General features: G+C 44.2%; 1 protein-coding gene across 8 annotated transcripts in view; it reads right to left on the bottom strand.

Annotated features, from left to right (window-relative positions):
* Positions 1-25,833, bottom strand: part of MIB2 (MIB E3 ubiquitin protein ligase 2) — a 112,695-nt gene that overhangs the window by 55,555 nt on the left and 31,307 nt on the right. For 6 of the 8 annotated variants that reach the window (XR_012654773.1, XM_032780033.2, XM_075060248.1 and 3 more), the window contains 2 exons: positions 18,660-18,978; positions 14,856-15,027 (listed from right to left, as the gene is read on the bottom strand). Coding sequence is in view for 7 of the 8 variants with exons in the window: in XM_032780032.2 (XP_032635923.1) it covers positions 14,856-15,027; positions 18,660-18,978 (491 nt within the window). In the remaining variant the exon portion in view is untranslated. Of the gene's footprint in view, positions 1-14,804; positions 15,028-18,659; positions 18,979-23,566; positions 23,969-25,833 lie in introns of those variants that run through there. The other 2 variants (XM_032780036.2, XM_032780039.2) reach the window with 2 other exon arrangements.

A 25,833-nucleotide genomic window follows, 5' to 3' on the forward strand; every position in this document is an offset into this window, starting at 1 on the left:
GATCTCTAGAACCTCCGACCACTGTCCGGCTGCCTGTATATGTCATTGAGCCTGGCATCAGGTAGGTGGGTCACCCAGGGATACGAGCAGGCATTTCACACCCCAACGGTTTTTTTCTGTCTGAGTAATTCCCTGCAGCAGCCGTCTTAAGGCAGAGTACTGCTTCGAAGACGCGAGCGCATGAACCCATTCGGCCACCCTGGATGTTTGGTAAATCCTTTGATCCCCACGTGCTGCAGCACCATTTAAAAAGTACCCCTTGCGGTTTACGTACTGGGTGCCCTGGCGCTCTGGGGCCAAGATAGGGATATGGTTCCTTCTATGGCCCCCCCACAGTTAGGGAATCCATTGCAGCAAAGCCATCCACTATCACCGCACGTTTCCAAGAGTCACAACCTTCGTAGCAGCAGCTTAACGATTGCTTGGCTTATGCATCACAGCAGCCCCCACAGTAATTGCCACTCCAAATTGATTCCGACTGACGGTAGCTGTCTGGTTGCAACTTCCAGAGGGCTATTGCCACTCGCTTCTCCACTGTGAGGGCTCTCTCATCAGTATTATGGCGTTTAGGCAGGGGAAAGCATTTCACAAAGTTCAAAAAAGTGCTCTTACGCATGCGAAAGTTTTGCAGCCACTGGGATCGTCCCACACTGCAAAACTATGCGGTCCCACCAGTCTGTGCTGTTTCCCGCGCCCAAACGGCATTCAATGGGTAGAACCTGCCCCATTACCAGCATAGCTCAAAATGCAAGGGCGTGCGGTTAGGGAGAATTCAGTGTCCATGTCCTCCATCGCTCTCGTCGCCGCACTGCCGTAGCTGTCTCTCCTGCCTTTGCAGTTCATGGCTCAGCATAGAGAGCACGAGAAGCGCGAGTGTTGACAACGTTCACGATAGCGTTACTGATCTCAGCAGGGTCCATGCTTGCTGTGTATGGCGTTTGCTCAGTTCACCCAGGAAAATGGCGCGAAACGTGTCCTGCGCTTCCACAAGGGAGGGGTGAGGCTGTACCCAGAACCACCCGCGACAATGATTTCTGCCCCATCAGGCACTGGGCTCTCAACCCAGAATTCCAAGGGGCGGGGGAGACTGAGGGAACTATGGGATAGCTACGGAACGGCTACCCACAGTGCACCGCTCCAGAAATCGACGCTAGCCTTGGACCATGGACGCACACCATCGAATTAACGTGCCTAGTGTGGATGCGCACACTTGACTTTATAATATCAGTTTTAAGAAATCGATTTTAGCTAATTCAATATTATCCCATAGTGCAGACGTGGCCTCAGTGTCTGCACTGGTCTGAACCATGGAATTTATAAATTCCTCTCTTCCTCTACCTGCAGATGACAAAGGTATTTTAATGAACCAAAAGGGAAATTTGCTGGAAGGATTGAGTTTAATACATGCACATGTAAACGCAACTGGCATCAACAAAGACAGCAAATGGCTAAAAACTTGTCCATACAAATGTCATTTCTTTGGCTATATTTACATTTACAAGGGACTGTATTTTTAGCAGCAATGGAGGAAGCCCAACGAATGAGGTGAGAAATATTTGGTTAGGAGCATGTAGCCTCTCCTTGCAGGATGGAGAAAGTAAAAATCATGGCATGTTTAGTCAAGAAGCCTTTGATAGATTTCTTCCATTGTTGGATCCAGGGGGTTGTTTTGTTGCCTTTTCAATAGCCACATCCCAATACAAACACAGAGGGTGAAATCCTGATCCCATTGCAGTCAATGCTAGTTTTCTTTGTTCAGGCTACCAACAGGAGAGTAATTATACGGTTATATACACAAGGCGGTGGGCTCTGTGATACAGATGTTAGTTCACTGGGAAAAACTCATTTCACGCAAGTCACCCAGACACCCTTCACTACCCAACTGACTGGGATGCAAACCAGCGACCTAGAAACAACAGGATCTATATCCAATTACCGATCTCCTGACCCATCCAAATCCCACACTTTAGTTATTAAACGTAGCCCTTTTGCATGACTCTTGCTAGTACTCGATAGTTCTGAATCATCCATGGTTGGAAACATAATTAGTGATGGAAATTGCTGTGTATCAGAATCTGAGCAGGATTGCTGAGACAATGTCACTCAAAAAGGTCACGATTTGAAATCTGTTCCAACAGATTGTTGTCAGATGATACAAATGTTTCTGGGTGCTGCAGTCACAGATCGAAGAAAACTCAAGCTGAGTGGTGGGGCCTGAGCATACATATGCATACCTGAGGTGTCAGTGATGCTGCCCTGTCTGTCAAGGATGCTGTATAATATTTTGAGCATCATAAATGAAAATAAAAGTATTCCTGAAGAGTTGGGTTGTTTTAGGCCAAAATGGAATTAGCTTGAGCTCAGAAACTGCCTGAGCATTAGGCCAGGTCTACACTACGCGCGAAAATCGATTTTAGATACGCAATTTCAGCTACGAGAATAGCGTAGCTGAAATCGAATATCTAAAATCGATTTACTCACCCGTCTTCACAGCGCGGGATCGATGTCCGCGGCTCGCCATGTCGATTCCGGAACTCCGTTGGTTTTGGTGGAGTTCCGGAATCGATATAAGCGCGCTCAGGGATCGATATATCCCGTCTAGATCAGAAGCGATATATCGATCCCCAAGCAATCGATTTTAACGCACCGATACGGCGCATAGTCTAGACGTGGCCTTAGACTCTCAAACAACAGCCTGGCTAACACACAAACCCATTAAAGGAACACAGATTTTAGATAGAGTATTAAACACAAGGGAATGCTGAGAAAGAAGCTGCCACAGTACCATGGCCCTGGGCACTGCAGCACAAGGGAGGGGACAAAAAAAGAGACAAATGTGAAACAAAAGATACAAGAAAATATATGGAGATGGTATGCAAAGCCCTACAATTAGGTTGTAGAAGGAGCCCGGCAGTCCCCCTTTCAGACAGCTCTGAGCAGATGCAGCTTTTATACTTAATTGCTCACATAGGAAACAATCACATTATGGTGCCTTACGTCATTTAGTCTAACTAGGTGCATGCCAGTGAAAGACTGCTCCCTACGTCAAGGCTTCCTAGTGCTTTGGCCACCATCTCTCTTGGCAAAGAAATTCTTCTGCCTAACAGATTTCACTGTCAAGAGCTTATTGGTGACATTTAGCCTCAAATTTTCCATAGCTTATTTTCATGTGGTTATTCCTAAGAAAGAAATTCACACACCTGCTAATGGCTTCTCCAGTGCCTTGGATGCTGTCTTAGTGCAGAATCTATGGGACAGATGTCTCGGAAAATGTCACAACATACAACAATACTAAGTTCTATCTGAGGATTCACACCGACAGCTGTTAGTGGGGCTGAAAGCGCTGAACTCCTAAGCTTCTCTGATGTAAGTCTTAGCAAAGTAGTCAGACTTTCAGACGGGGAAATTTTGGTTTTGAATTTCCATTACCCTTTGCTTAGGCTCCTCCTTTCTATAATTGAGGATTTTTGAAAGTGACTGTCACATTAAATCAGGAAGTAGGAAGAAATCTCTTGGCTTATTTTAGAAAAAAAGGAAACAATTCAGGAGATGAGAAAACAGACACCAAATGCAATCACACATATATTAAAACCCAAAATAAATTTTATTTCCCCCCTACCCCCAAGGCAGATCATAATGTTAAAAGGTAAAATTAGGTCACAAGAGAAAATGAGGATGAGGATTTTGCCCCATGCTAGCGACCAAGATATAGCCATATAAATACTCACAGGTTCAGCCCAATTCCAATGGTATAAACGAAAATGAATGGAATGGAACAGGAAGGAGGCAGGGGTACCGTAATCAAAATGAAGATGCGATAGGGCTAAATGAAAGAAGGCTGCAAAGGATATGGCTCCAGGTACAGCTATTGACTTTGTGTCTCCTGGAATAGCCAATTCATTGCTAAAAATAAACCAGACACCACTCCCTTGAAAAAAGTAATGATACTGTCTAGATAACTCCCAGGTATACATTGATAGCACTCTCTACACGGTAAGGAAACAACACGGAAATAAAGCACGAATGGTATCGGACTTCTAGATTTTTAGTACATCTCTATGTACATAATATTACAATCACACAGCCTTGTTTAAGGCTACAGAGACCTAGAAGGCTTCCATTTCTCTTTTTCTAAATGAGGGCTGCATAACATCCATTAACCTCAATAATTTAATCATGAAATCATGTAGCAAGAGACTAGATAGCTTTTCCTCTGGCTGATTCATCGCAATTGACATGACTTTGATAAACACATTTCAATCAGAGCTGCCAAGTTTCAGCCAGAGGGAGACTTGGAAGATCATCAACATGATCAATTTTATAGCATGAAACAGCAATACACCACTGGTTTGTCAACAATCCCTAATGCTCCTTCACCTTCAACATGACTCTACTGTCTGAAAAGTGGCTTATCTGTTGGACTTTAGCTTCTTCATCAGGCACTTAACATCTCAGGAGATTCCCCTTCCCTTACTACCCGCAAGTCCCTGGCAGCGTGTAGGGTTGGAGATGGTATCCCCATTCCTGACTCATTCACAGAGCCCCACACGGATCTGAGTTTACCCAGAGTTCAGGGATTTTATCACCTCATAATAAATATGTTTATATATGCAAACTAAAGGAAATGTGTCTGTGGACTGCCCTAGCTAAATAAAGATCAGCTTTTGCAAAACGTTGCAGCAGTTGGCAAACAACTTTAAGAGTGTAATTTATGCCTTTTAGCTTCCATCAAATTAAATGTCTCTCTCAGACAGGCAACAGTTATTGATTGTCAGTGGAAAAATCATTTTACATTAAACCAGTGACATGGAAAAAAACGCTCAAAAACCATGCTGTCCACTGAATGAAAATTAAGTTCAATTTCTAGAAGGCCCAGGGACATTACCGAGTGCCAATATCAGATCTCTGTGTGATGTCTCTACAAGGATATTTACAGCTTTAGATGCAGTAAGTCAGACAGGCAAGCAAGGAAAGAGGAGACATATTGGGATATTTCAAAACTGTAAGAACAATGGATTCCTATAGCTTAGTTCTGAAAACAGGCAACTAGCTGGAGGATTATTTTATCTGAACTGGTTTTCTGAACTAGAAAAACCTCCCAATGTGTCTCCAAAAATTTTTTTATTTTTTTTTTTAAATTAAAAATCCTAGACTGGAAGGGTTTTTGAATATTCTAAAGGCTCCCGCAAATGTTGTTCATAAGAAGTCTTTTTTAAATGGCAGATTACTGTGCTGGGAATGATGCAAAGGCCCTGGGGAGAATGCCAAGTGACATATTTTGTTACTCATCCTTTAACATAATTAGCTCAAAACAGGGGCTAAGGAGTGCTTTGAGCAGTTCTTACTGGCAGTTTGATCACATAGCGCCAGAAAGACAAAGATCAATTACACAAATGAAGGAGAAGCTCCATTATTTTCCTTAATTAAGAAACTTTTGGACAGACAATAGGAAACACAATAAAACCCAAATCCCAATTAATCTGATGGTGTAGGCTGGAAAGAACCAAGTATCTTAACAATTGAAAGATCTGATCAGAATTATTTGTAAAGAGTTAAAAAAAGCATAGCACAAACAATAGCCCATAAACCTTCTTACTGGTCCCATGCACTCATCTTTCCACTCCTCCATCACATTTAATCCTCTCCTCTTAGCCAACAAAAACATGTCAGCTAAATGTAAAACCAAGAGATGGCAATAACTGAAAACAGAGGTATTTTGTTCAGACATACCCTATTGCTTTGCAATTTACATAGTTCTTAGACAGCACTGTGACAATTTAGGCCCCAAGTCTAAGGTGGTTTCATTTTATTATTTTTTACAAAGGCAAAAAACATTCTGGCAGTAATTTTAGTGTATTTTTTGCAATACAAATATAGTTGTGTTGTGCTAATGCAATAGAACCAGAAAAGCCTTAGCTGCATTTGGATTTTTTTGGACCAGTAATTCTCAACAGGTCCTACTGTATTACTGGTAACTCTACTGTGAGCCATAGCGAAAAGGGGCCCTGCGGGGTCCCAGGTATTTTCACCTCCATGCTATCTAATGCAAGACTAGACAACATGGAGATAAATAATATTCAAACCTTGTTTACACTGTAGCTTTCCATCACAGAGAACTCCACCTGTCAGCAATTATAGATCAGAGATCTTATTGCAGCCAAGACCATAGTGTCACTGTCTGGTCTATTTTTACTGTCCAGGCTGAGAGGAAAGCAAAAAGGGCCCAAATCCTGCACTGCCCTAAGTCAATGGGAGTTTTGCCATTGAGTTCAATGGGAGCAGAGTCAGACCCATGTGAACAAAAAACTCATGGTGAAAAGTAGATTAGATTGTAAAAGCCTTTCCCTTTTATAAATGGGAAATGGTCTTTGTGAAACAGGGAAGGAATGCATTTTTAAAACATATGGATCCAAGCTGAGCTCTGATGTAACCATGTACAATTTCATTAACTCCAGCGGGACAGGGCCAGAATTGACTTGTCCTGCCTTTTTTTAATTTATTTTTAATTTGACAGTTTTTTTAAAATATGTATTCGTTGTGCAATTCAGGGCTGCGCTCTCCATCAGTTTGCACAATCCCTTGCAGAAAGTCAAGAGAGCTCATAAAAGCTGTGTGTTCCTAATGACAACATTGAAAAGGTTGGAAAAGGATGTAAAGAGGGGGAAGGGAAAAAAAAAGTCAGGATGTGAAACTGGGGAAATTCAGGCAGTTCATCTAAAATATGTTACACAGAGTTTGAGGTCAGCCTGAAATGCCCCTTGCTGTAGTTTTTTGGCCACCAGCTCATAGCTAGTCTAGTGTAAGATGTGGAACAGAAGTTGCTATGGTAAGTAAGTATGCCTCCTTCTCATTGACTAGCAAGTAATCAGATGTGCAAACTGTCACTCAGCTTTCTGTATTGAAATTGGCTACACTATAATCACTCAGACTGTGGGCCTGACGATGAACGTGGCCTCAAGCTGGCCTGTTATGTGCCAGCAAGAAATTATATGAGCAAATTCCATTATTCAGATGTCCAAGTACCTGGCTTGGAGACGCAATCAGCTATCTAGATGACTACATGGTGAGTTGTGCTGCCAGTTAACTACAGGCTAAAACTGCAGCCACAAAATTTGTTCCCAGTTAAAAGAAGGGCATTAGCTAAATATATAGAGCAACTCTAGCATCAGAAATAATGTAATAATGTAATTCTCAAGCACTCTGCTGTTACCTTTCCTCTATCTTTCGCCAGTCGAGGCTGTAAGATCTATTGCTAAAAGTATGTAAACTGTAGGCAAACGAAGAATAGGAAATAGCCTGGATCAAATCCCAATTCATCTACTTGGGCTGTCTGTACTAGTTTCTATTGGTTACTGAAAGACTGGCAAATACAGAATGTTGGCATTGCTTTGCCATTCAACAAAAACATCTTCCTTCTTTCGATGAAAATTTTAGGATTATTCTAGACTAGGGTTGCCAACCTCCTAATCTAGGAACTTGCTGACCAGTCCCAGCACATACAATATCCAGGCAATACCAGAGCCAGGTTACAAGAGTAACAATCAGAATTGCCCCCAGCCAGTGGATTGAACTAAGGTCCGCTGGGGGCTTTAAAGGACCTTCAGGTGAATATACATTTTTCAGGCTATTTCCAAAGCTGATTTGGGACTCCCCAGTGTGCTCACCAGTGCTTAGGGCCTCTTATATCCTGGGATTACCGAGCCATTGCACACACTCACATGCCTGTCTGGTCTCGGCTTAGCCACGGAGTTCATCCACATGGGCTCCAGAGAGGGAGGGAAAGCGGATGGCCATTCGTTGCACAAGCACATCGCACTGGCTATTTATGGAGCGCTCATCATCTGGCAAGTCACAGGGGAGAAACAACAATGGCGACATACTGGGGCAAAACAGCTCATAGAACACAGCCATGTCTCTGGGCCAAGCATATAGAGCTAACGGAGTCGGGAAGGGAAGAGACATGGACAGCTACTGGTCCGTGGGAAGAGGGGATGTCCCATGTCAAATTAACCACCTCCTCCCCTAGAAGGCCAATGCAGCTCCATAAAGAGGACTATGTTCTCTTGCCATGCAAAACATCAACATTCAAATCCATCCCATGGGGCCACAAATACTGCAGAAGGGAGGTGTAGGTGGTGGAGATGCCATAACAGAGCTAACAGTTTCTGGAAACAAAATTCCACTGAACCAAGATCATGGGATGCTGCAAACTCTGGTGGGCTCTCCCCCGAACAGCTTCCTTGCTCTAAGTGTTTATGTTAATTAATACCCAAGTGGGCTCAGTGCAATACATTTCCCGAAGCTTGAAAACAAAGTGCTGCTACGCTAGGGGCTGCTCATTTCCTAATCCTAAATAACCAAAAGATCCCCACATCCAGAAGGAGAAAGGAGATCTGAGCTTCTAAATATTACGTCTATAGCAACCTATTTAAAAAAAAACAAACAACAAAAAACAAAAAACAAAAAACACACAAAGCAGTTACAATCTCCTTTTAACATGCAGGCTTTGCAGGTCTCTGGAGAGCTGCCAAGGGTTCCCTCTTCTACTTTACAGAAAAAAATTAAAATGAATGATACAAGCAGCATTCCCATTGGCACTGCTCAGGGTTCACCGATTCATAAGTAGACAAGTTTTCATCTTTGGAAAGGCTGCCCTCTCGCCTAGAGCACCTGCTTTTGCAGCCCAAATACCAGATGTTTAAGAGAGGCACTTAAAACAAAAACACAAACAAAAAAACCCCACCAAACCACCACCACGAGGAAGCATCTATGTAGGATCTCTTTTTGGTTACTTCATTCCATTTTTAATTTTTTTTACATCAGGGCTTTTACTCCATTCTTAACCTGGATCAAGACTACAGCAGTTAGGACATAAAAGTCATGGAATTCTCCTTGCACCAAAACAAAAGCTATATCCAGTCTCTCCTACTCCCAAATTGCAAAGCATATCTTTTTAAATTGCTTCATGTAGTTCAGCAGTTCCCTGCGTGAAGGTTGTTGCATAAAAATGTGTATCTCAGTTATATTACAATATCCTGCAGGGTAACGCAAACAAACAGAGCACTCTGATACCCTGCCTCCCATTTGAGCCCAGCGGTTTCAAGAGTCACTATGTGTATTTCTGATTCATTTTTAAAATTGCAGCCTTCCACAACGGGAAGCTCCCACCCTGTGTTTTTGGAGCTATAATTTCTCTGACCCACGCAGACCTCACATAGTAAATTACAGAGACACCGAATGTAGCAAACGGCATGAAAAACCAAGTGTGCAACCTAGTTACAGCCACTGTGCTACCTTTCCCCGCTCTCTTCCAAACCTCCATTTAGACTCAAGAAAGCTCTCTCACAGCTTTGTGCTGGGTCCCTTTTTGTCATCCATTCCATACCCGGAGGGACATGGCTCATGCTAACGTGCTCCATTTATTTGGGATTACTGTGGGTTTAAAACACAATGTAAGGCACAGCTCATGAGCCATGCCCACACACCTCCCATTACTATTTAAAATCCATCGTTCGATCTGTGCCATAATCTCCAGCCCACAGCCGAATGATCCACTGTGGAAAGGAAATGGATGGAAATAGGAGCCCTTTCCTACTGGACTGAGCAAAACTCATGAACTCAAAACAAGCAAGATGAACAGCAAGTACCACAAACCCTTAAACTCTGCCTGGCAATAGCAACTGGATTCTCTTCCCACACAACGGGACCATGGTGAGGGAGCCAATGGGGACTTTTCCTCCAACAAAAGCCCACTATGCCAATCTGTATGTGGGACCCACGTGATGCACAGGCCTGTGCAAACCCAATGCCCATGGTGAATGTCACCCACATTGAGCCAATAAAGGCTGCATGAATGTGCCATTCGTCTGATTATGCCCAGCCTCCATCCTTCTTAATGCCGGCCACACTCGTCTGCTGAGTCATGTCCAATTGGGTCTAGACCCTCCAGTAAGGCCTGCCCACATGGAGTTCATTGCAGGATTGGTGCAGCCAACTGTAGGCTCTTTGAGGCAAGGACTGGGCTGTTGCATGTGTTCGTACAGCACCAAGCATGATGGAGGTCTCTGTCCAGGTTGGGTTTTTGGGAGTGACCAGAACAGAAATAAAATAAAATAAACAGGCCCAGAGCTGCAGCCTAGGATCCAAGCCAGAATCTTTTCTGAAATCCAGCGTCAAATAAACTAGTCAATGTTTCAGGGGCTTTCCTCCCCTCTCTCACTTTAATTAACAAAGTCCCCTTTGGAAGCCACAGACTGGAATTTCTGCCCTTGCAACGGCACACAGGGCTGGCATGAGAGGATGGTGCCAATTTTAAAAAGAAAAAAAAAATGAAGCATTTTTGTCGAAAAAAGTGAAAAACCAAAACAGCCCAACCACAGGACTCTGGGGTCTTTACAAACTGACACGTGCAAAAACAACTGTGTCTGAATTCAGGGCTAACCAGCCTTGACTGCGTCCCTTGGATGCTTGCAAATGGCAGCATCCCACTGAAATCAATGGGAGTTTTGTCTTTGGTTTCAATAGGAGCAGGATTAATACCCTTGTCCTCTGAGATATCAATGTAAAAAGTGCCTCATAATCCTGATACCCCACCAAATGCGCATCCTAACCCTGATACCATAACAAATATCCCCCTGAATGCATTCGCCTTCTGCGAAAGCACTGAAAGCACCTGACAGACTATTGGGGGGAGGAGGAGGATAGGACTGATAAAGTGTATTACAGAAAACTGGACTGCAGAGCGAACAGGTTTTAGGGAGGTATCAAAACAGACAGTGCCCTGCAATTCTGCTGCTTAATGTACAAGTCCCAAGCAGACTGAGTTCCGAGGACAAGGCAAGTCCTTAATGCTGTAGTTAGGGCTTGTCTACACATGGAGTTGTTCCTGATTAACTCCATGTGGATACTCTGGTTCTGGAAGAAGAAGGACTTGTTCCTGTTCAGTTAAATGCATTCAAAGTGAGTTAAGAAACAGGAAGGAATCAGTCTGGGTGTGTCTACTCTGCACAGTATACCCGGGGTCTGACGTGTTTATGCCCAAACATCCCTAATGTCCACACACAAAGCTCTCTAACATGCACCTACTCTTCCCCTGGCTGAATCTGTGCTTGATGGCTTGCTTAAGGAGAATAGATACAAGTCAGTGTTCTGATATAGTGTTTGACCAAGCCTTGTTCCCTTTGCATTGAGGACACAGCTGAAGCTCATGTTGCCAGTTCATGTCTGGACAGTCTGTTAATACTATCCCACAATCCCCTTGGTCCGTCTGTTCTGGCCCTTCTATCTCCCAGCTTTCCACTTGCCTCCCTTGTACCAGAAGCGATCCCATACTTTACATTCACTCACTCAGTCTTTGACCCTCCATTTCCACACAAACTGCTGGATTTTCAAGACAGCTAAGCCAGCTTGCTAAAGAACTGAGAAAGTGGCCACTACCCAGCGTGCTGCTAGCTGGCCAGAGGAATGCACCAGGAGTTTGGTCAACATGTGGTGAGAGAGCTGCAAGAGTCATGAATTTAGTAGGACTACAAGCAACATACATTTATATTAAGTCTGGGAACTCCCTGACTGGCTGCCTGAAATGCCCCCTGCGTTAGCTGACTGTGAGCATTTCCAACCAAGCGCCAAGGGATGGACAGACAAGCTGGGAGAAAAAAAAAAACTTGAATTCTGGGGACTGTTTGCTGGTGATCATCATCTCATGGTAATCTTACATGTTCATGAGTTAGCGGAAGCTGCTGGCAGAATTAAAATGCAATGGGCCTCTCTCATTCCATGGCAGGACTCCTGTGAAAAAACAGGAAATTACACTAGCTCCATTCCCTGTTGCAAAGCTGGAGGGGTGGGGGCGGGACACGACAATCTGTACGTATGAAAGACAACTGCAGGGAAAGGGTAAAAAACAAAAAATCCCTCTCGTCTCAAGCCTGAGAAAGTTCTGAGACTTCTTGGGGAGGGAGATTGTCTCAGTACAGTGCAAAAAAAGGATCCATATGCCCAGTCCAAAGTGATGGTTAGAGTTGGCTCAGGCAATTCTCTGTGCATTAGACTGTAAAACTGACCCCCTCCCTGTGCTGCCTTGGTAAATCCAAGCAGACCAGGCAAGAACAGGTCCAACAGCTTTATTGGCACAGCTTCCGGCAGTTTGCTTCATTTTGACACCATGTGCACCACTGCCCAAATCCAGCAGCTCAGGAGTTCACATTGTACGGTGGCCTTAAGAGGACAAGTTGATCCATCTGCCTCCTTCTCCATACAGCATCCTCAGAAAAGGACACGTTCTAGATACTGGAGAGACCGGGAGAAACCTGCCCAGCAGCCACCTGGATTTAAAAAAGAGGTGTTATTCTTGGGTGTTCCCAATCAGGGTCAGAAAGGATGGCAGAGCTGGCATTGCAAGGTATGCACAGGATATACAGCAGTGTCCTATGCAATCACTGCAAGTGCATGGGAATTGGAGAGCTGAAGCTGATGTGTCAGCACAGCCATTTACAGTAATTGTTTTTGGACTTGGGATCATGCAACTTAATGACTAAGCTCTAAACTGCTCTGCTGAATGGAATGAATGATTACTTCGCTGTAGTGTTGCACGAGACTAATTATCGTCATGTTGAGCGAGAATGCATTGCAGGAACCCCAAAGCTCATTTCACAATGTTATCTGGTTGGATTGTCATATTAATGCAACCGCGAGAAATGTTCTAATCTTAATGGATAACACAAGCCTCAAGGCTCAGAGACAGTCTCCTTCAACAGAATACCAAACGATTGGCATCGTTTTGCTAGAGTTCTGAACAGTGCCCTTGCTGATTCAATCCCACAAACAGAACCTCCATTAACTCCAGAGGGAATCACTCTCACACAAGAGATGGGGGTACAGTAAGTCATCTACATATCGATTGCGTAACATACCAGGAGGCCTTACTCTTTAAGAAACGCCCAATATAATAATGCAAACATTTGCACTGACGTGAAGGAGGAAATACTTTGTATATGTGTCTTTCAAGGAGGGAGGAGAGGGTAACTAGCTCACCAGGACAAATCTCATCCAAAAAGGATTATGGAATTCAGCTACAGGTCAGACTGCTAGCACCCCATCCGCTATGCTGGCAGCCTTGGGGTCTTGTGCCCCTCAAAGCTTTGCAGTCAGTGAAGGATGGCCTAATAGTTGAGGCACTAGCTGATGATCTGGGTTCACGTCCTTGCTCCACCTCAGGCTTCCTTGACACCACGGGTAAGTTGCGTCATCACCCAGCTCCTCATCTGTACAACGGGGACCCCAGCCCTGCCCCACAGGACTGTTGTGAGAATAACTACGTTGACAGCTGTGAGGAACTCTGATACCAGTGTAAATGAAGGCCATGGAAATGCCTTCGGCGGCACTGACGCACTAGGGATGGGATGATTAGGATTTACTACTTATATTATCATAACGCCTACAGAAGAACATCCCCTGCACTCTTCCTCTCTGCAGCGCACCCATGATCAGGCCCTCTGCATTCCTTCGACATTACTTCCCTCACTAAACAAATATGATTCACACACCAAAGGCCAGATTCTCCATTGCCCTGCAAACTGTGTAACCATTTACATCACTGCCAAGTCTGGGTAAAAGCCTATCAACTCGGGACAGTAATGGCTTACTCCAATTTACCACTGGTGTAGACAGACCTACCAGATAGCATCTGGGACAAACTGGCAGGATCCGTGTACACTCAGAGTTATGCCTCAAACTCCATGCTTAGCTACTGCAAGCTCAGCAGACCTATCCCAAGTTCTGGGTGGCTCATGGACCGCAAGACAGGAAGGAGGACAGGTTGAAGTTTGGAGAGAAAGCTATGGGGTGGGGGGTGTGTGCGTGTGAAGGACTGTTGGGAATGACTGCTTTTCCTCCTACCCCAGAATCTCTAAAGGAACAGTTTTTATAAACACCATGTACTATGTTGTAGACAATAAGGACCTGCATTCCACTGCATAAGTGAAGAGGAATTGCATAGGCAATGAGATCTAGTGATTAGAAAGAAGGGATGCTGGGGAGAGGGGGGAAGGAGATAGAGAGCCAAGACTCTGGATTCTTCTCCCTAATCTGGCACTGGGTACCCATACATCCATGGGCAAGTCATCCAAGGCTCTGCAAACATTAAGGCTCAAAAACATCCTCTGTACAGCAATAGGTCAGTATTTCACAGCTGGATAATAGGGATGCAAAGAGGTTATGTGACACTTCCAAGGTGGCACAGAGAGGCTGTGACAGAGCTGGGAGTCTGCTCTCCATGACAGCAGATACCAAACAGTTGGCCCCTGTACTGTCCACCTATTACAGGTTACAGCAACAGTTGGGGACATCAGCCCCAGGAACAGCCTGGTATACCTTTGGATGCTTGATAACAAACATAATTGTGAACATTTCTCTAGAGACACTAGTCTTCTCTGTAAATGCTAAAATGATGGCTCCTGCACACAGTACAGAGTTAATCCAGGGACCCTTTACTGTTAAAGAGGCAATACAAAGTGTGGGCTTGATTCTGGAACTCTTGTAGGCAACAAAACTACTCAGACACTCAGCAGCTAGACAAGAGTACAGTGCAAGAACATGAATAGCAGAGCTGGTTGAAATATAATGAGACTTCCATGAAAATTCAGAGTTTTTTCTTTCCCAAAATCCAGAAATGTTTTCAATAAATTACATGTATTTAAAAAAAAAAAAAAAAAAAAAAATTCCCCCAACCAACCCTATTGACAAGAGTACAGGCGCAAGCCTCACACACTTCTGCAAAGATCCCCAAATGGCTCCCCGTGACTTACGCAACTCAACATGGTTAACTTTCATCATCTGGCGAGCAGCCAAGGACTTACGGTCGTGAGTGGGCAGTCTCGTAGCGCTCAAAGGCGTGCGAAGTGTCATGCTTGTTGTTCATGTAACACTGCGTGCACAAGTCATAATCAAAGCACACCTTGCACTTCCACCGCATGCCTCTGATCCCATGCTTCTTGCAACAATCACAGATGATGTTGGGATGGCGCACACCTAAAAAACCCAAATACACACACAACCCATCAGAGAAGCTGTTTCAAGGCTGAATGCATTAGACAGCGCTCAGCTGGCATTACTTAGAGCAGCGGTTCTCAAACTGTGGTTTGGGACCCCAAAGCGGGTCCTGACTGCGTTTTAGTGCAGTCGTCAGGGCTGTCAAACTTGCTGGGGTCCAAGCCTGAAGCCAGAAGTCCAAGCCTGCCTGCCTGCCCAGAGCTGAAGCTGAAGCCTGAAGGCTTCAGACCTGGGCAGTGAGGCTCAGGTTACAGCCTTCACCTGCCCAGGGTGGAAGCCCTCAAGCTTTGGCTTCGCCCTCCCCTACAGGGGCGGGGTTTGGGCTTTGGGCTTTGGCCCCCCTGCCCAGCGTGCAGGGGTTCCAGCTTCAGTCCTCCTTCCTGGGGTCATGTAGTAATTTTTGTTGTCAGAACAGGGTCGTAGTGGAATGAAGTTTGAGAACCCCTGACTTCAAGGGTACTTCGAGTGCCGTACTATTGTGAACCACTTTCAGTAGGTTCCTGTACAAGAGGTTCTGAAGTTCCCATTTCACCTTCCTACACACACGCTGCCCAGAGAATAAGTTGGACTGTTTATTGTTTTAAACTAAATGCTTTAAGAGAAGGAGAGCAGCCCGGGAGCAGAAACTGGGTTATTTAAAATGCTGATAAAGATGCCAATTGCAGAGCGTCTTTAGGAAACGTTACACAGGCAGACTCCACTCACAAAAGGTGATTGGTTTGACACACTAGTCCTGCTGGAGGGGCTGCAGCTCTACTTGTTTAAACTACTGCCAAAGCCCGTAAATATGGCTTTTATATATCTGCCCCAGTTCAACAGTATCTGAGCACTCCAGTTTTCCATGCATTCATCCTCACTCCTGAAAAGTTTATTATACTATTCTAGTGCAGAGGTCCTCTTCTGGCTCCACCTATAGGAAGCCCAAAGGGATGTCTTGTTATCCTCAGACAATTTGCTATCAGTCACTAGATTAGGGCAGGCTTTAGGTATCCTGGTACCCCAGGCAAAGAATCCTTTGGTTCCCTCCCTCTGCCTTTTATCTGAGGCATGATAGTAGGTCTCTGTCTCTTCCTTTTCCCAGGTCTCCTCCATCTTTCTCCTTTTTTCCTGCTTTCTTCTCGGTCTTTCCTCCTCTCCTCACTAGCAGTCATGGCCTCTCCTGGCCAGCTGGCTTCTTCCTCCAGGCTTTAGGAGTGGCTTGTGAAGTGGAAAGCACTTCTGCAGCAGTGCTTAAGCAGTATGGTGCACCCCACCCTTGAAAGCTGGGCTGGGATTTCCAGACACACCCACGAGAGTTATGTACTCAGATCCCACTGACACTCAATGGGCTTTGGGAATCTCACCTTTTTGCAAGCCCTAGCCATAAATGCCCTACGTGACTTTACCCAGCTTATGCTTAGAGCTCTCCCAAGAACAGCAGCAACTAAATAAAGCAGCTCATTCTTATTGCTTCCTCCACATAGGCTTGCCTCACCAGCCCCTGCAGAAGGAGGATTAGGCTAAAAGGCTCCCCCTGGGGCATGAAGCAGAACAGTTTTCAGATCAGAGAGCTCCCCAAGACAACCCATCATCTTTCACGCAACAATTGGCAACCCCGGCGCTCATGCCAGAGACCAAGTACCACTCCTGTGAGATTGCTTGGGAAGCTTTCATATTGAATGGGTTTTGCTTTTTAGCCCTTCTGATGTAGAACACCTGTCTCAGAGAATCTGAAACGTAACTAAAAAGAAGCAGTGCACACAGTACTTGGGAGCTTGTTCTGCACGAATGGAGATGGTACCATTTTGAAAATGAAGTTTTAATAATGGTTTAAGATACAAAGTCTCAACAAGAAAAGGGGTCTGGGAAGCTCAGTTAGCATCTGTATGTGAACACATTTCATTTATTCTGGATTAGTGGTTAATGGTGGCTTTCAGTGCCTTTTCATGCTCTTGTAATAGAAGAATAAAGCAAACGAACCCAAATTCTTCATTCAAATGATGTTACATGGGAGCAACTTTTGATTTTCTTCACAGCAGCTTTTTCTGCTCGCCAATGAAAATCTTTATTAAATACATCAATGGCTTTATCGAAACGTATTTCTCTTTATTCTCCTATCACAGATGCACACAAAAACCAGGAATAATACATTAAAACAGGAATTCTCCAGCTCCCCACACTAATCTCCTCTCAGATTTCATTAAGAACATCTGAAAGCAGCCTTGAGTTTCTGCTTCCCCATAATATAAAGCATTGATTTCTAGCTTCAGGGTTCTCAGGACAATAGCTGCTAAAAGTCGCATCAAAATTCAACTGCAAATCAGAATAATCAGCACAATTTTGGGCTGATGCCTGGCATTCAAACGATATAAAGCAGCCACATCTAGCCCTAGAAATTTACAAGGTATCTTTCAAACCATGTAATGGTACCTCAGATCTAGTAATAAGTTTTGTCGCATTTTGCCAGTCCTAAATTTTGGGCTAGTGCAATTTTCAAGCTGTTGGAGTCAAACAGGAAGGTGATGGGAATTAAACTGCTTTTCTTTAGAGCTGGTTCTGAGCTGCAAAACTTGAGTCTGTCAGGCAAGGGCAGCTTTAGCCTGGCTTCAACAGTACCCACAGAAAGCAAAAGCAAGAGTGCAAAGACAATGGATTTTTTTTCTTGGTACTTCACTTATAGGTATGAACAGGTTCATATTAAATGATATTTGTGTGGGCAAAGCCCATTGGTGCTGCAGCCCCTTTTGCAAGGCTGCAATACCCGGAGCTGGACCCAGCCCAGTGGGACAGGAGCCACTGCTGCTAGGTGAGTGTGGGGCAGGCTCACTCTCCAGCTCCCCTCCACACCAGGCCAAGATTAGGGTTGCTGGGATGGAGAATGGTCAGTGCCCCCCTTGGTGGGGCGAGGAGGTGAAGGGGGTTGTCGTTGGCCTATGGATTTCAGGCTGCCCCCATGAATTTACAATAGAGTTTAGTAGTGAACCCACCAAATCCAGAAGCTACACCTGCCCTGGGATCAGACCTTTCCCAAAAGTCCTTGGGCTGCTTGGACCTGGGGTTTTACTTCAGACCAGTCTCTGCTTTAGGTAGGTGAGATCTCTCACCCCCCTCTCCACCCCAAGTCCCCCTAAAAAAAATAAAAAAAAAATTAAAAAAAAAAATTGTTGTTTAGGTGAAAGCGCTGGGCAGTTGTGCTCTGTCATTCTAAACGTGAGAATATTTCAAGGAATGAGAAGAGAATGAGTCAAGAGGAGGGGAGAGAATGTTTGACGAAGACCCAGATGACTTGTTGGGCACAGCATGGCTACAACCATGGCAGTCTGATGATATTTAACCTCCCATGATACTAGTACCTTGCCCAGCACTCTGAAAATGGGAAGTGTTAACACTAACAAATACACACCGAGAAGTATTATCTTCATTTTACAAATGAATCAAACAGATTTAGTCATCTTGCCCCCCATGTCACAGAGCAGGGCTTCCTGGCTCCCAATCTACTTCCACACTGAGTGTCCCTAGCAGTGCGAGACCTGGAGATGTAGAAGATGGCTGTCATTTGAGCCAGACACTTTATACTGAATTACACAGCTGCACCTCTGGTCAATGTCCAACTAATATTTCACTAGCCTTACCTATTTGTGCATTATCGTACAGAAGAAGGTCATAGGCTCCTTGGAATCCAGTCCGATAATTGGTTCTGGTCCCTTGATCCCACTGCACCACCACAGTCCTATCCGGTGTTGTTGGGCTGCCTTGCCGGCCAATCTCAACCACGGTCCCAACATTCCCTTCACCATTGTCCTGGTTGCCCCATTTCCAGTCAATTCCGCGGACCACCCGCATCCCGACCTGCATGCTTGCATATGGGTCCAAGTCCATCACGTGGTACAGCGGTCCTCGCTGGCAGGGAATCTCAGAGGCAAGACGGAGGGAGCTGTGTGCCCAGCACACCTAGTAAGAAAGCACACTGTTAAGACACATTGTAGAGCACGACACAAACGTGACTCTCACAGCAAGGTGCGTGTGTAAATAATTTTGGCTAATTAAGCTAGGCCTACAAGGGCCCACTGAACCAATGTTTTTCTAGATTCTGCATTTCTGAACAAGCAGCTCAAAGCCAACAGGTCATCTTTGGTCAATTCAGATTCCCCCATCCTCTCCCTCGCCTGCACCAAAATGGTTGAGAGCTACTTTGGGAAGAACATCCTGGCCCTTCAAATAAAATTCTCTCCCTTGCAGACAGGGCGTGAAATCCAGGCTCCATTGACGCTAATGGAAAAATCTCCCATACATCCACGGGTCCAGGACTTCACCCGAACTGACAACAAAACTTAGTACTTAAAATTGGTATGAATCCTCTTTCCTCAGGCCCTCAAACAAAACTACAACTACTCATATAGTGCTCTATTACGAGCAACGTCTGTCCCATCCATAATGTTCCACCTGCGTGAGAAGCTGGATGAAATTAAAGGAAGGAAAAAGGTTTCTCTTCTCCTGCTACCAATGCTAGCTCCCACCACACTGTTAGACCAGACACAGAGGTCTAATCACATGGATGTGTGCAGACACTTCTGTTTGAGGAACTCTGCTCCCTGTCACTATGCCTCAGTCTGAGGTTAAACCGAAAAGTCATCTGAAACAGCCAACCTGCTTTCACAGAAAACCATCTCCTTCTCCACCTCTCCTGGAAACAGAACCCACAACAGTGACCACAAACCCAGTTTAGGGTGTATAATAAAACCCAGAAATTCAGAGGAGTTCCCCCTCTGGGAGCACATTGTACAGCTTTGCTTGCTACAGGGTTATGAACAATGCCAGCTTCAAGTTTGTGCTTGGCTCCTCCATTCCACACACACGATCTGATGCACCATCTGCGCAGCAGCTTGAGTTTCATTACAGGAGCTGCAGGATAATTTTCATCTTTCCTTATTGCACTGATATGTCAGATCTGGTTGGTATCTTAACCAATTTGCAGCTAGCTAAGATTTTATGGTTATAGGTATGCTGCATGCCTGGCCAAACTTGCAACTTCCTGCTTTTCATCATGAACGAAGCACAGATCATTTTCCTCCAAAAGCACAGGCCCCTGCCATGGTCCAATATTTTCAGCGCTGTGAGTCGGAAGCTAGTCATGGGGCACCTCCACGGTCTACCTACAAAAACAAGGGCTCTACAAAATGGTGTCTGCATAGTGTGAACACACACACAAGGTCACTCCGCATGGAGGATTCCTTTTTGTAGAGCAGGTATGCTGGAGGGAGGAAAGGAGCGGATGCATTTGGGGGTTGGAAGGAGTTGTCCAGCAGGCTGGATCTAGCCTGTGGGCTGTCAGTTGGACCACCAAGCTTCCTTTAGTTACTATCAGTATAGGATCTATGACACATTGGAATCAGTCCTGACACTAACGCTAGAGGACAGCAATGCCCATACATCACCCAGTTCATTTCAGTATTATAGTGGTTTCACATACCACCAAAAGGTATTAACTATTTATCTTCACTATGGTTACAAACTAATAATGGCCTTTCAAAATCTATCCTCCACTGTTCGAGAATTCAGCCATTCAAGTATTTACATTTAGGTCATCTTCAGAAGACCAGAAAGCTAACTGTAGTTCTGTAGAGTACAGAAGCACTGAAGGAGACTGTAGCAAAAGTTTCTGGGAAATAACAGAGTGTCAGAACACTCCAAAAATATATTGAGAGGGAAGACTACAATGCACTGCAAGGATTCATGCGGCTTTTGTTCCTTCTTGTGTATAAGATCAATCCCAAGACAAAAAGGCTATAAATCTTCCCTGAGCTCTACTGTAGGGAGGTGTGTCGATATCCACAGCAAGCGTTAAACAGTCCAATTCACAGGGCTCAACTCTCAACATGATCAGAGAGTCATGATCAAATGAGAAACCAGGCACAGAAGCATCACCCCTATTGGTAACATTTTTAAGAGAGAACGTGCACATAAACTGTACTGCTTTCACACATGAAATTGGAGTTCCTGTCTTGGCTAAGAGGTCTAAGATTAGACCACACACCTATGAATAGTTTTCATTTTAAAACATGGCGTGCGTGGGTGGAGACGAACCCAAAGCATTAGCCACTGAAAAGCCACACACAACAACATTTAAAAAGTAAGCTTTGTCTTTGACGAATGAGCCATCAGTAAGTCAGGGCAGCCTGAGGGAAAGTATGTCACAGCTAGGGCTGGCTGCTTGTCATGGCAGAAAAAAATGCTGAGGTCACTTTTTTTTTTTAAATGCAGCAAGTTATAAAGGAGGGAGGTCATGCTGTCTGGAGCCAAGTTATTTTCAGGCTGCCACAAAGATCATCAATTAGTTTCAAGTGCCATGGCTGTTTTTGCAAGGATATCTGTCCATTGGGAACAGAACTGAGATTAACTAAACCTATTTCATGCAGGTCGAATAACCATCAGATAGTAACAACCTCCTGCTGCTACTGATGCCGGCTAGATTTGAACCGGTGATACAGACGTGAAGGAATCTCTATCCTACCCCCAAATCTCTAAGTCAATCTAATTCCTGCCTATTCCAGGTCTTCCCCAGCCATCCAGTACCCCAGCATTCATCCCCTCCCAAATACTATGTTAATATTATTCACTGATTTTTTGCACATACAGGATCCATGAAGCCTCTCATTTTCATTAAGACATTTGTGGTGTTTCTTCAGCAAGACAGATTTGTCCTGTGCTGGAGATGGATGAAAACGAGAAATAAATATTCACCCAGAGAGAGAGAGAGAGAGAGAGAGAGAGACAGACAGACAGACAGACAGACGTTGCTGGGATTTTAAGTTTCAACAGCAATTTATTAACGCTAACATGGCTATTTTGGTTTCCAACTAGAGGACAATGAGGGATTATAGTTTGCAGTTTGTCCCATTCAGTTACTTCAAACTTTAGTCAGTTCAGTAGCTTGATTAAGCAATAATCTTTCGTCTGAAACAAGAGTGAAAATTCTGCTCTTAGAAGGGATTACATGTTTCAGTCTTGGTTAGCTGATTAGCGAACCATCTTTCATCAGAGAAGTCAGGGAACAACCCCCCTCCCCATTTCTGTGTTTTGAAGAAATACGTTTATTTAAAATGTAGGGTAAAGTTTTCAAAAAGGACCTCAATGACTTAGTTGCCTAAGTCCCACAGAAAGCCAATGAGAGAGACTGCCAAGTGCATAAATCTCCTTTTCAAAAGTGACATAGGAGTTAAGTCATTGAGGCGAAAATTGTATTCTTTGGCTTTTAGCCTAATTTTTTTTCCTTCCCCGAGTAGGACATTTGGTCTCTTCCTAAAGCTCTTCGTATTTCTGAATGAAGTTCTAAAGAGCTAAATTCTGCTTTCAGATGCTGTTGAAATAGCTCCCATTTGGCTTTAAATGTTCATAAACGACATTTGCCACGAACAGTCACTTGAAACTAAGCCCCTTTTTAGTGGCAGGTAAGTAGAGATATACTGCAGAATGATGGGGCCACAATAAAAACGGCTGCAAGGACAGGAAGTGTTTCAGCATTGCAATTTATGTGAACTAAAAATAGAGATTAAAATGGACTCTGTATTATTTCTATTAAAGAGGCATTCCCGTGATGAGTAACATTACAATACTGCATATCACCCATTCAACCATCTTGTTCCTTGTAATTTCTGCTAGTTAGTATTTATTGAGGGTGATACTTAGTCCAGACTAAACACAAGATAAAGTCTTCGGAACCAGTCACAAGATGACCACACCCCCTGCTTCTGGTCTGTCTTCTCAAGATACTCTATCCACCGTCTGCTCTCATGCCATAGACCCTCTTGGGCTCCCTGAAGTCTCTCTTCAGCAAGAAGAGATCCTCAGGGCTTCCTACTGCAGTCCCCCTCCTATCCAGCTGGCTTCTGTCCTATCTCCATCCCAGAAGTCTGACATAGCCCCATGACCTGCCTTTATTCATTTTCTCCACTCTGGGAGGCAAGTTAAGTGTGTCACCGCTGGGGCTGGACCCATCTCCTCATGACAGCCCTCCATCTAGATGTCCAATCTTGCAAGGTGCTGAGCATCTTCCAGTGATTTCAGTGGGAGACGAGGGCGCTTTACATCTTGTGAAATCACGCAAGTGCAGCACCAGACTTTGAAGGCAACACACACTGCCACTGCTATAGCCACCCCTTAGTATTCAAGTTTATTTTTCTTTTTTGTCCTATGTGGTGGAAGTGAAAAGATGTGGTGGGAATAAAGAGTCATACACCAAGCCAAACAAACAAACCGAGGATCTTAACTGCATTTCAGGATTCAAGACAGCTTCTCTGCTTACTGTTCTTGGCTCTAAATCAAAATGTTTCCTGCTCATTTCTGTCACAAATGTCTGAGGAAGGAGGTTCACATGTCAAATATGAAAACAAACCACTTCTGAAGCTGCTAGGCTGAACCTAAAGGGCCACTGTTGATTATGCTCCGAGAATAGGGAACCATCATGACCCAGCAAAACAGACTCATCCCTAAGCATCTGCACTCCCTGTCTAGCCCTCCCCCACAGAGATTACCAACCTACCTGTTTCTATAGCTCTGTCCTGGCCTCTCTCCAGTGTCAACATCATCTCCAGTATTTTGTCAATAAAAGTCTGGTAAGGAAATATCCAGATCCTTCCACTCACAGGGCTATTAAAGGTGGATGCGGCAACATCAGTCTTCATTCACATACACTCCAGCTGCCTGCTGGTTTCGTACACTTCCACAGAGATGGTTATTAGTGCTTTGCTGCTCTACAGCGTTTTCAAAGCCTGGATCTTGACGGGCTTTACAAACAATAATGAATTAAGCCCCTGGGGAGCTAGCTCAATATTATCACCCCCTTCCCATACTACAGACTGATAACCAGAAGAGAGAAACGACTTGTCCATAATTACACTGAATCAGTTGCAGAACTGAGTGTGGACCTCTCCGGTAACTACTAGATCACTGCTGGATTTTTTAAACATTTCTTCGCTCTGTACTACCTGTCTGTTGGTTCTGTTCAGCCACTCAAGATTATTCCATAATTGGATAGGAAACAAACTCTGCTAACTCATTAAGCATGAACACACCACCCCAGCATTAAATAACAAGCTATTTGTTATTTACGAGAGGCGCCCCACTGGCCAGGACACATCTTAATTTCATTTTAGAATTCAACCTTTGGGATGAGGAATTGCTTTCTCCCCTTCCCTAAATACACCTCTACCCCGATAATATGCGAATTCGGATATAACACTGCCATGAGAATGCCCGTTCTCACTTTCAGGTGATATTGTAAACAAGCAGCAGACAGCATTATCTTCTGCAAATGTAAACAAACTTGTTTGTGCAATTGGCTGAACAAGAAGTAGGACTGAGTAGACTTGTAGGCTCTAAACGTTTTACACTGTTTTATTTTTGAATGCACAGGTTTTTGTACATAATTCTAAATTTGTAAGTTCAACTTTCATGATAAAGAGATTGCACTACAGTACTTGTATTAGGTGAATTGACAAATACTATCTTTTGTTGATCATTTTTACAGTGCAAACATTTGTAACAAAAAATAAAGTGAGCGCTGTACACTTAGTATTCTATGCTGAAATTGAAATCGATATATTTTAAAATGTAGAAAAACATCCAAAAATATTTAATAAATTTCAGTCAGTATTCGATTGTGTAACAGTGTGATTAATCATGATTGCTGGGTTTTTTGAGTTAATTGGATGAGTTAACTGCGATTAATCAATAGCCCTAAAAATAACTTATTCTCAGCTGCCTGGCTCTGGTGGGGGACAGACTTTTGGTAGGGTGCAGGAATAGCTGCTTTCCCTCAAGAGGATGGACAAATGAGATCCACCATCCACATTAGCAGCAGCCTCCTAACTCCAGTGCTGCAAGGGAGCGAGATGAAGACCACATGAGGGAATTCAGATGATGACTCCGTGGCTTTTCAGTTGTCTTTGACAGGCAGGTGGCGGAGTTCCCAGGCATGCCAAAAATCTACATTGCTGCCCTGCTTGCTAATCACCACTGCAATTCCCCATGTTATCAAATACACAGTACCAGCAGAACAAACACCTTGGGGCTCTCTGGACTACAGACAGCTGCTGTAGGCATCTATATGCTAGAGTATGATGAGTCCTCTCCCTCCACCTCCTGACTCTCATCCTTTAGGTCAAATCCTTTGCAAACCAAAAGAGAGCCTTTTTCCATCAAGTTACATAAATTGTCTGCATGCTGTCCTAATTATAACTGCCCCAAACCACACTACTTCAAAAACATGTTTAATGATCCAGTCACGGCTCTGTTTAAACATGCAGAGCTAATGCAGCTAACATCTGGCATAATCGTAAAAATAGAAGTGAGCTTTGAAAATAAATAAAACAGAACAGGAAACATACAAACAAGCAGCTCAAATGGCTGCAGCATCACTTCATGGTTTCACACACACTACAGCCTTTCCAATAGGTTCTCATTTTAGCTATTCCATTCCACTTCATTTGTTTCCATAACCAATTTTTCCCCTCCATCCTCCCCACATTTAGACACACACACGCTTCACAGACACTTGTAAGTCCTGTGGAATGATCTCCCCTCTTCTGGCCAAAAGGCTCTAAGGTCAGCAGGGACCACTTACTATAGTCATTGAATCTGACCTCCTGCAAAAACACAGGCAGTAGAACTTCATTGAAATAATTCCTGGAAGCAAAGGCCTCGACCCTGTGATGAGTGTCATAGGGGTGCTCACAAGGAACTCACTGCAGGGTGCGGATACACAGCAGCAGAGAAGGTGACGTAATCATTTCACATGGAACCAATTGT

The sequence above is a fragment of the Chelonoidis abingdonii genome, chromosome 23 (assembly GCF_003597395.2).
Source record: "Chelonoidis abingdonii isolate Lonesome George chromosome 23, CheloAbing_2.0, whole genome shotgun sequence".
Lineage (NCBI taxonomy): Eukaryota > Metazoa > Chordata > Testudines > Testudinidae > Chelonoidis > Chelonoidis abingdonii.